Consider the following 12,601-nt stretch of genomic DNA (forward strand, 5'->3'; position numbering starts at 1 on the left):
ACACACACACACACACACACACGCACACACACACAACCTACCACAAAAACATCAGAACAAATAAACCAGGAAGAATTCAGCAGAATCGTTTATAAAGTATTGTGTTACACAGCCCGCTCCAGTTGATATGGGATTCGTAGTCTACTAGTACTTTCTGTACAGGATCGGGATTAAAAATAATGCAACATACAAAAAGTGGTATGCACACATATTACATTAATGCAAGGTATGAAATGTGGGATGCACACATATTATGTGTATACGTTCTAACAATATGTGCTCAGTATCTTATGCACGTGTTACATTTTTTAAAATAGATGTGATAATTAGTTAGATCTACAGCTGCATCAAAAATAGTTTAAATAATGAAAATGTACATAATAATTATCATTATATATACATATAAAAATAGATATAGCCTATACATACAGTCATGTGATCAGATTTCAAAAACTTATTCATCCTGTATCAGTATGCTGAAAGCTGATCACACACACACATGCACACACATGCGCACGCACACACACACACATACACACACACACACACACACACACAAACACACACAGACACACACATGCATACATATATACACAGATATACACACGCACAACACACACACAGATACACACAGACATATGCACGCACATTTGGCCGAACAACAGTATCAATAAATCTGTTTTTTTCTTTTGCCTATCAATCTCTCTCATTAAAAACTTCAAAAGAGACTCGGGTGATCTTCCCCAAGTTACTGGCCCTCAGTCAAAAAGACCTTGACACTTCTTTTTAAAAAGAAGGAAAAGAACAAAACAGTTTGCATGTACTGACATTTTCTTCTCTTCTTTCAATGACAGGATACATATTAACTTCAGGGTAAATAAATATAATTATTATTTCCTCATCATGCACATGGATCCCACAAACACAGCGAGAAATACTTTTAACCCTATCCGTACGCCCTGGGTTCATTTTGTACCCCAGGGGTTGTATTCTTCATAATACTTCTAGTGCAAAGATCTCTTTGAAACTTTCAGTATTTTTCAAAAAATCATTTTGACAGACTGCTATGCAAAGCGTACTACGCAAAGCGTGCGGATCAGATTAATGAGTAAATTTCCTCTTTGAAAAGTGTGGGCACAGAGTTCCCCACGTCGTATGGATACGATAGTAAAGCACAAAGTACGGATAGGGTTAAGGATTGGAAATGAAGACAACAGGAAAAAATGCTTGTAATGTCACATTTTTCTACACACTGAACATTTAGATCCAGAGACTTCACATTCCTTTCACATTATATAGAATTCTTCAAAAATTGTGTGTTCTACTGTTGAAATATCCATTTTGTGATCATATTAGCCAGTTTTCATTTTAGTATATAATCATTATGTTGCACAGCAGTGATTTGAAGAAAACAACAGCACCAGTTTTTGCCCTGTAGTCTTCACAAGTTTTACGCCTCATTAACCCTATGCGTATGCCCTGGGGTCATTTTGTATTGAAACTTTCAGTATTTCTCAAAAAATCATTTTGACAGACTGCTATGCAAAGCGTACGGATCGGATGAACGAGTAAATTTCCTCTTTGGAAAGTGGTGGCACAGAGTTCCCCACGTCGTATGGATATGATAGTAAAACACAACGTACGGACAGAGTTCTTTCATTGATGTAAACACATAATATACATGACATATAACAAAATTATAAAAAGATATAAGAACTACGAGTTATTTATATGTCCTCTTGACACGTACTTGCACCAACAGTAAAGATGATAACACTTTCATAAAACGTTTTTTTAAAAATTATCTACCGATGTCTACATATGTATACAGAATACAGCATAGCCTATAGATTTAGGCATCAAATACAAAAGCACTTTTTTTTTCATTCCAGCCTACAAACTTTATCAAACCATTAATTAATCTGAAATTTTACTTTAATATAGATACCATTTTACTCTTCGCCCTTTTGAAATTGAAAATCAGACGCAAGAGTGTTTCTCATTATCAGTTTATTAAACAAAATTGCATAAATTAGCATTTGAGCCGTTCAAGTTGGAGGTTACAGAAAAATGTTTTAAAGTTTCAGAGATCAAATAATAATAATAATAATAAATGACATTTATATAGCGCTCAACCCCGAATAAAGTACACAGGCTCTGAGCGCAAATACTTCCATGCACTCAGAGATCCCACAGGGATTTTGAGAAAATAAACCAAAAAATTGATAAAGTTGCATTTGCAACAAAAAGACAATTACTGTAGAATTATCAATCAACTTAAGAAAAATGGAAATAATCGGGGGGGGGGAGAGAGAGAGAGAGGGGGGGGGGAGACACCAGGAAAATGGCTTTAATACACTGAGTAAACTTTGAGGAGCAGAAAAATAAACTCAAGAAAGTTGCCCGCATCTCAGACTATTATAGCTGATGACATATGATAACAAAAAAAATTTACCATGGTCCTTTTCAGGGCTACACCGTACCATTTTTATAAGATGAACGACATTTTTTTCACTCATTTTTTTGTTAGCACTTATATTAAATATAAGCAATTGAGCAGTTTGAATAGTTAGATAACAAATCGCAACAAACACCATTTTCGAAGTTTAGCCAAAACAATAAGTAGCGTCTTTTCTAGAAGGGTGAGATACATTCCAGAGTCAACTTCATTTGTCACCAAACATGAATTTCCTCTTTGATTAAAAAAACTGCAGAAAGTGACACTTTTTTAAAACAAAATTTTGACAAAGCGGCAGATCTTTTTTGACAAACCACTGCACACAAATCAAGTCCTTTCCTCTAGTCATATGACTTTGTCTGATGTCGTCAAAAGTTCATTAACGATTCTTTTTCTAATCCTACTTTATTATTGAAAAAACACCAGAAATTTCACATTTTGTCAAAACGATGTGGCCATCTCATCATTTAAAGGATAAGAATCCAACATATATTTCGTCAAACAAATATCAACTTAGCCTTAAATCATGTTTACACTAAAAACAACATTACTCAAGATTATTCAGTGAATGGGAGAAGAGCAGAAATCTTAATTTCTCTCAAAACCAAAAAAATGGGATATGTCATGGAATATTGCGAAACTATTAATAATAATAATTGATAGCATTTGTATAGGGCAAATCCCCTCTCAACAGCAAGCTCTATGCACTTCACAAATCTATACAAATACCCAAGCAGACCTGAGAGCATTCTGAAACAACCTGAACTTCCTGGGAAGTATACAGTGCAAGCAGCCGTTTATAGGCGCTAAAACACTGACATGATCTTTCCCTTTCTATGTTTGGGCACCCATACCCACATGGGTGAAGTGAGGAAAATTTGTGTAGAATGCCTTTCCCAAGCACACAAATTCGGGCCCACGGTTCAGACCCCCGAACCCGCAACCTCACGATTACCAGTCCAATAACCTAACCAGTAGGCCACCGATGCCACATTCAATTATACTTCCCCAGAAACTTGTCAGTTATCACCTCTTGTGTATATAATTATATACGGATTTGTGTTTGTGAGTGAATGCGTATGTGTGTGTGTGTATGTATGTGTGTGTGAGTGTGTGTGTGTGTGCGCGTGTGTTATATATATATATACATGTGTGTACATATATTTTAAACATATAGGCCTATATTCAATCTATTTACATACATGTTAATATAGACAAGGCAACTCAATTTTTTTTTAAACAAGCTTCCCCACTCTGGAATCAACCTCACACCGTTGAAGTGCTACAACAAAGAGCCTAAACTTTCCAGTACAGAGGTCAGAGTTGAGAACAGTGAATGAATGGAAAACAACATCACAGAGGTCACAGAAGTCACAGAGGTCACAGAGGTCACAGAGATCATTCTCCTTATGGCAGTTAACAACAGGATAACAAAAGAAACAATGCTTATTTTGTTTTAGTATGTGTTTTACAATACTTGCAACACAATCAGGACATATAAGTGCTGAAGATTAGAGGTGTTACAAGAGATTAACAAACGCAAAAAAGATGGAAGAGAGAAAAGGATGATAGATGTTTGATAGGAAATAAGGAGCAAACACACCAGAGGAACCACCGGCCATCCACAAACAATATCTATACAGAGAGAAGAAGAAACAAAAAAAATCACCTCTGCCTCTGCCTACATACCAATCATCCGATAGGCGTAGAGGTAGGCTTAAAGTAAATGAGGAGGAGGGGAGGGGGGAGAGGGAGAGGGACAAGCATGGAATGAAGGAGGATGATGATAGTAACATTTTAGCAAAACTTTTCTGCAGAGAGAGAGAGAGTCACAGGCAATGGTGGTTGGAAGGGAGGGAGAGAAGAGGGGGTCCACAGGCACCAGAAGTTGGAAAGGGTGGGGAGCACTGTTTTTTTAAAGGAAAATAGCCATGTTATTGCAATTAAATAAAAACAAACAGGCAAGTAACTACAAGCATTATTATACATACAGCCAACTCTTTCAAGCATACAACAATATTTTCCTCCAGAATCAAATAATGATGGAAAATAACGAGCGCTATAATTATTTGGGGGGGGGGGGTTGTTTTTTTGTTTGAATAAAGAGAAGCACATCAACAAATTAACATTAAGTCAGTTAGTCCTATGAAAAATAAGCCAAAAAAGAGAAAAAAAGAAAGAAATGAGTTAGAACCTAAAAGTGGCACCCCTCCAACCTCCACCAGCACCTTAGTTATAAATGACATAAATAAAAGTTTTAAAAGATGAAATCAACTTGACATGAACCGACTCTGAAACATTTGTCTTCCCTTTATCAAATAATAACAGAAAGCTTTTTCATTTAGCTTTAGAGAGAATTTTACTTCAGAAAGCGTTTTTATGGCACTTGCAACACAAATAGGTCATCAAAGTGTTGAAGATTAGAGGTATTACACAAGAATGACTTACAAAAAAAAGAAAAAGAAGATGAGATAAGGACAATAGATGTTTGGTAGGAAAGAAGGAGCAAACCACATCTAAGCGCCTGCCAACCACCCATAAGATGAGTCGCATGAAAACAACTTGATGAAATGAATTGATTGTAATTCCTCATATCAAACAAAATCAAAAATCAAATAACAGAGGGTATATTTCATACGTTATGGGCAATAAAAAGAGTTTGTACTGGCATCTGGTTTAGAGATTAGAATTTGAAACAAAGGTCATTCCAATCAAGTTTGTAAATAAATATGATGGTAGACTGAGGAGAAAGCAGCTCAAAATAAACAGAATTATAGCTGGATGGAATGAACAATTTATACTGGCAATATATACTCTGTCACATTTTTAAGTATACACTGTGTTAAAATGAAAACAGCTGGTTTCACAATGAGCCGATATTCTTAAAAAGTCCAGGAATACTAATTCTATCAATTTTAAAAATGGAAAAACCCAGCAATATGTAAAGTTAACATAACAGGTTTATTCCTGACTTACAAGAGGGTGGTGGGGTGGTCTACAAAAGCAACACGATCAGTAGCGCGCATGATGTCCTCTTGCATTGATGATGGCCTGACATCGTCATGCATGGAATCAATCAATCGCTGCACTGTCTGTTGAGGGATGTAATTCCACTCTTCATGCAATGCTATTTCAAGTTGAGGAAGTGTCTGGGGCTAGTGTTGTCTCCTTTGAATGCCACAATCGAAAAGTCTCATAGATGCTCAATGGGATTCAAATCAGGTGAGTAGGCAGGCCACGGCTGAAGAACTGGAATGTTGTTTTTATGTAGGAACTGGGTGGTTAGACTATCTCTGTGCACAGTGGCATTGTCATGCATAAAGGTCAGTCCCTGGTTTTAAATGACTGCAACAATGTGCGGCCGAAGAATCTTGTCAATGTATCAGTGTGCTGTCAAATTGCCATGAACAGTCACAAGCGGGTTCTTGCCAGCTGCAGTAATTCCCCGCCACACCATAATAATAATAATAATAATAATAGCATTTGTATAGCGCATATCCTATCCCCGCTCAGCAACAGGCTCTATGCGCTTTACACTATATTATTACCCCAGCAGACCATAGAACACTCCGAAACATTCTCAGCTTCCCGGGAAGCATACAGTGCAAGCAGCCGATTAAGCGTTCAAACACTAACAAACTGACAAGATCTTTCGCTGTCTATAGCCGGGTACCCATTCCCACCTGGGTGAAGTGAGGAAAATTCGTGTAAAGTGCCTTTCCCAAGGACACAACGTCGGGCCCTTACGGTTGCGAGTCCGAGAGCCTAACCACTAGGCCACCGACACCATCACACTTCCATCACCAAAAACTCTGGCCTGTGTTAGACACTGAGGAACGGTCCTCTCATTTAATCTCTCGAATACATGTTTTCTTCAATGTTGACTTTCCAAAAGAAACCTGGATTCATAGGAGAACATTCGGTTATTCCATACCTGGTGAGACCAATGTGAGTGTATTCTTGCCCAATCAAGACTGTTTCTGATGTTGTAAGGTGTCAATCTGATGCGGAGAGCTGGGCGCCTTGCTCAGAATCCAAATTCTTTCAACCATCTCAATACAGTCATTTTTTATATTGGGTTGACAGGTCGCATGTAGTTTAACTCATCTCTGATTTGTCTTGCTATTTTGAAACGATTCCATAGATGTGACAGGCGTATAAAAAGATCTTCTCTTGGGAGTAGTTTTTTTTCTCCCAAGTCAACAGGGTCAATCCTTTTGTGATCCTGATGTTCTCTAACGATCCACTATTGCTTACACAGTTCTTCTTGTGACATTAAAAAGTCTCGCAACAGTGGATACTGAAGCATCCCGCGGATCATTCCAACAAGATGATTTCACACATTTTCTTTTAGGCGTGGCATCATTAAGAAACGTAGACAACACGAGTTTTATCACTGACGAATTGTTACTAAAATGACAAAGCTCTGATGTGTAATTCTTTTTTAAACAAGTCATTACTATGTCACGAGTAATTTTCAACAAACACAAAATATATAAAATACACGCAGTAACAAAACCACTCATGCGTTCAGAAATCTGAAAACAACTCACCAGTGACAGGTATATTACGTAGTTAGTGTGTACATTTGAAAGTAATTGTTGGAATAGATTTTTTTTATTGAGCTTTAAAATGTGTATACTTTAAAATGTGACAGAGTATATTACAAATGGAATGCACAGAGTCAGAATTAACTGGACTATTCAGGAATGCAATGTAAGCAGTGGCTAGACTGTTATGGAATGAACAATGTCAGAATTAAGTGAACTATCACAAAATGTTTATTGACAAAACCAACAAAAGTATAAACAAAGATGAATGGACAATGTCAGAATGTCAATTTTAATTGTTCTTTCAGGGGATGCACAATGTTATAGCTAACTAAACTTTTAAACAATGTAGGCCTACAAGTGTCAGAATTAAACTATCAAGGAATGCACAATGTCAGAAATAACTTAACTTCCATGGAATGCAGAACATTAAAATAATTTAATTATACTATTAAGGAATGTAATGGAAGAACTAACTGGAATGTCATTCAGATATAAATGTGTTACGACACGGTGGAATCGGGCACTTGTCAATTTTTGGGCGTATGGGGCTATAGGTAACATCTTAAAGCCTGTCCATTTGTCTCGCTTTTGGTACAAAATTACCCCTCTACCTTCAATAGAAGTCGAGATATTTTGGATAGAAGGAGGTGGGGAGCCACATGGTTTCAGAGGTAAAATTAGCGAGAAAATGGCTGCCAAAGTTTGGTGAGCTCCGAAGCTTAGGAGTCCTTGGAAACTGCAAATTTACATTTTTTTCGCCTTTAATAAACATTGTTCAGTAAAATCCATAAATCAGTATGTTTTTCATTGGACATAAAAGGTCTGGGGCCAAAAAATGAAAATTTGATAAAAAGTGACAAAGAAGAAGAGAACATGTTGTTTTTTTCGATCTCATTATTTTGATGTGCACCTGATTTAATAATAATAATAATAGATAGCATTTGTATAGCGCAAATCCCCTCTCAACAGCTAGCTCTATGCGCTTCACAATCTATACTATTATCCCAGCAGATCTTAGAGCATTCTGAAACAACCTCAACTTCCTGGGAAGCATACTGTGGAAGCAAACCTTTTATAGGCGCTAAAATACTAACATATTGACAAGATCTTTCGCTGTCTATGGCCGGGTACCCATTCCCACCTGGGTGAAGTGAGGAAAATTCATGTAAAGTGCCTTTCCCAAGGACACAACGACGGGCCTGCTACTCGAGCCTCCGAACCAGCAACCTCACGATTACGAGTCCGGTGGCCTCACCACTAAGCCACCGACGCCACAACAATGAATTTAACAACGATGCCTCACAAAAAAACTCATAACAAGAAATTAGATTCACATTTACATTTGTGTTGCGAGTTCGCCACTCAGACACAAGATCAAGCCTTCCTTTTTCATGCAAAATTGCATTTGAAAGAAAAGCAGCACCCCAAAACATCTCTGACTGCCAGACCAAGAGACTACTGGAAAAACAATTTGAGCCAATTCAGATCAGATTCATTGCAGCACATGACAGATAGTCATCTCAAAGAGTTGGTCAGGGTAGGTAGGGTTAGTACACATTGACCAAATTGTTTACCAGCAGGAAGTTCTAAAACTATACAGAAACAAGGCAAGTGAATATCAGAAGTGTCTTATTTATTAAAAACAACCTAGACGTAGAATCTCCGTTGTCAGTCCTTCTATCACTTTTTTTCTTTACTTTCATCACTGAATCAAAAGCTTCATTTATGCAACATGAGCTATTTTCATCCAGTAGTAGTAAAACTTCACACATAACAGCGAGTTTTGGAACAAGCCAAAACAGAACTGTTTTCAAACAATTAATTCATATATCATGATATACAGAAAAAATTGACTTATGCGATGTCCCAGTTGCACCACAGTGTCAAGCTCAGACATATCTGGTTATCTATCATCCTGAAAATTATGCCAGTCCCACTGGTTATGTTAGAAGCATGGGGGCCAAGCTGCAGTGGTGCAAAAAATATTTGAAAACACAACTGTAAAATACATACAAACTCATCTCTTTGAAATCGGTTGACTCCTCTCGTCAAAGGAATCAGAACTTTCCTAAAAATTCCTCACAGTAACAAGAATTTTTTATTTTTTTTCAAATTGGCAGTTCAAATCGACTCCCTGAAATCAATTCAGTTATTGTAAATTTAAGATATTTGCTATATTGGGGGGGGGGGGGGGGGGGGGGGGGCAATAGCCACCATTTCGCACTCGGGAAAAAGTAAGACAAACAGAAACATTTTGTATATTTGATACAAGTGTGAAATAGGCCTATCAGGCCCCTAACAAGCACACCTCACTTTCACTGAATTCTGAGTGGGAAAAAGTTTTTAAGTCCCAAGAGGACAAACAGCATTGTAACTTGTTAGGTGTACACCATTATCATTCACACACTTTTTCACTGACTGCCAGGCACCATTTTGCAGTAAAGAGAATTGAGTAAAATATAGAAGAGTATCTTTCTTAAGAATACAACATCATACACGTCAGAGCAGGAAATCAAACTCACATCTTGTATATTTGCAAGTCATTCACCTCACAGCTCAACTATGCTATTTCACTCTAGAAATATTTCTATTTTAACATCCTCAACATAAAAAGGACAAAACACCGAACTTTGACATTGGGAAAGAAGACAAGAGAAATTCTTGTTGCCATTATGAACTTGTAAAGAAGAAAGAAATATTCCAATAGAGACAGAAGGGCAAGATGCAAGAAAATGTTCAGCAGTTTAAGACAACTGAGAAGAAAACCTAGCAGCAAAACATAAAAAAGACCAAATATATGTGGGGGGGGTGAGATGCAAAACCTGTTAAGCAACATTCTGGACAAAATCAAAATTTTGTGCTTATAAATACACATTGTTACCGGCTATCAGATGAACAAAGAGTTTTCGGCCAAAACCCAACACATACTTCATAAAAGCCACCAAAAAAATCTTCTTTTTACGTATGTTTGTGAGTAGGCTTATAGCAGCATTTAAAAAAAGCTGATTTTCTCAAACATGCTCAAATGGGTGTAGTGGGTTTTGCATCTCAGTCCCTTAAATAATAAACATTACACATATAAGTAGGGCCTACAAATGTACTTTGCAAGACTACACAAACAGACAGGGGTCTTTTCTACAAAAGTTGTGTGATTAATTGTAAGTGTTTTACATTTGTAAAGCGCGACTCACACAATTTACATCACCTCCGAGGCGTGAAAGTGTTGTGCCATTGACTGCATATGTTTTGTGTTCCCACTGATACAATTTATATCATTTAGCAGGTGAGAAGGTATTTTTGTTCAAAGAAACGTAAATAATAACATCATGTGTTGATAAAACAAATAAAGTCAGCTTCCACATACAACATAGCTTAGATATGGTGGCCAAAGATCATATGAATCAAAATTGTTGGGACTTCTGTCCACATTTTCAGGCACATATTTACAGTGCTCTAAGTGAGATGTATAAAATTACCTTTTCACCATGTCAGTACAAATTGACTTTCTGAAATTAAATCAACTATTGTAAATTGAAGATATGTGGTGCACTGTTTGTACAGGTAATAAAAGGCTTATCAGGCGGCCTTTGAGTATACCCACCTTCTCTTCGAAAACCCTCGACTCTGCTTATTTAAAACCCAATTTAATGGCAGTCCATAGAAAAAGTCCCCATACCTACAGAACCACAGTGTATTCTTTTATATCGCACAGCCTGGGAACATCTACCAAATAATACAAACTCGTGCAGATATCAAAAACTAAAAAGATAATGCATCTTTTGAATGTTGTCACATGCATTATATTCATTCATCATGACTTTTGTACTTTGCTCCATACAAAGTCATTTTGACTTTCAAATTTGTTTTTTTTAAAAGAATGTAAAGTAAATCGTATGTGTCTAAACAAGGTACTAAATCCAAGTAGCACAATGGCCAGGCAGATATTTTGTATCCCTGCTCACCTGTAATTTAACGCTTGTTGCGTTCCCCTGACCACTTCTTCATACGGTGGTGGAGTGGTGGGCACACCCTCAGGTTCTGAGTACGGGTTCCCGTAAGCTATGGCGTCATAGGCCGGAGGCGGGGTTTGACTCCGCTCCTGTCTCGGAAACGGCACACTATGAGGTCCTTGCGAAGGCATGGCCACCTGAAGTGAGGCTCTCGGAGTTTCCAACCTAGAGTACGCTGGCAAAGGCACATCTGGCATTACGAATGGTCGTGTGTCAGATGAGGAGGAAGTACCCATGGCCCCCCGGGGAGAGGCTAGCTGCCGTGATGTCGGGCGCCGTTCACTCTCCCGCTCCTGTAATGCACCTCGGGCGGCAGCTTTTCGTCTCTGATATCGAAAGACGAAGATGGCAAAAACCATCACTATGGCAACAACCAGGCCAGCGAGCGGAATGGTGACTGCCAAGTGAATCACGTTGTCTGAATCATCATCCGAATCGGAGTCATCACCTGTCATTGAAGGATTGAAAAGTTGTAAGAGTTGATGAGAAATGACAGATGAAGTAGAAATTCTTCTGGATGATTTTCTTTTGAAATTTAACACCCAACTTAACAGAAGGAGTGTTATTTCAAAGCATGAGACCTTGTAACCAAAACTAAAATCACATTCATTGCAAATAATCCAGAAAGCATAAAAAAATAATTTCAGAATCAAACCGAAAATACCTTCATTTGTAACAAGTTTTTATAATCCTTTGACTCACCTTTGCCCGATTCAGTAATGAAACAAAATAGGGGGATCCGAAATGACTATCTCCATACTCCTGATATAGCCTACAGGGTGACTAAAAAAAAAAGAGGATCCACTTAAAGGACAATAGCTCCATCATCTCTGCACCAGTTTCAAAAAAACTTTGAACAAACAAAATTCAACCATAAGGGCATCAAGTCTGCAAATATGAAGAAAAGCAATCAAAAGTATTCGAGAAATATTAAGTTTTTAACATTTCAACCAAAATTGGGTAAAACTCAAAATTTTACTTCTTTAAAGCGTTCAGCTACAGGGGCATGATTGGCACGTTCTGATTCCAGGACAAGGATGGTAAAACCATGACAGTCACATCAGATGGATATCTCACTGTGCTGAGAAAGTTTTGTAGAAGCTTGGGGAAAAGGTGTTATGCTATAAAGGCCTGGTTCCAGTAAGATGGGTCCACATCCCACATGTTGAGAGTGGCCTTTGTGTAGTTGTAAGAAAGGTTTCAGGAACACCTTTAGTTTTAGTAAGGTTTTACGGCGCTCGCAACTGCATAAGGTCATTATGAGCGCCAAGGGGTGGATGTAAACAGAGAAGACCAAACGGGGAATCAGGCTTACTCTGCTCACCTCTCTAGCCTCAACAATACAAAGTCAGCTTCGACAATCAAAGCATCCCGGAAATAGCAGTTCACAAGAGAGTGACAAACATACAAAAGAAGTAGAGGAAAAATGACGATAGTAAGGATGAGGAAAGAAAAAGTAGCAGTTCCCCCTATGTTGTTCTGGCACAAAATGAGCATGACATTGATAATCAGCCCATTTACAATTCTAATGTGCATAAGAACATGTTAATATCCCCCCTTTGGGAATGGCCTAAAGACAC

General features: G+C 37.8%; 1 protein-coding gene across 1 annotated transcript in view; it reads right to left on the minus strand.

Moving 5' to 3' along the window:
• Positions 1-8,627: 8,627 nt before the first annotated feature.
• Positions 8,628-12,601, minus strand: part of LOC101863196 — a 10,189-nt gene continuing 6,215 nt past the window's right edge. Inside the window, exon 5 of the mRNA XM_005101350.3 lies at positions 8,628-11,469. Coding sequence (XP_005101407.1) covers positions 10,970-11,469 — 500 coding nt within the window. The 3' untranslated portion in view covers positions 8,628-10,969. The remainder of the gene's footprint in view (positions 11,470-12,601) is intronic.

The sequence above is a fragment of the Aplysia californica genome, unplaced genomic scaffold (genome assembly GCF_000002075.1).
Source record: "Aplysia californica isolate F4 #8 unplaced genomic scaffold, AplCal3.0 scaffold00279, whole genome shotgun sequence".
NCBI classification, from domain to species: domain Eukaryota; kingdom Metazoa; phylum Mollusca; class Gastropoda; order Aplysiida; family Aplysiidae; genus Aplysia; species Aplysia californica.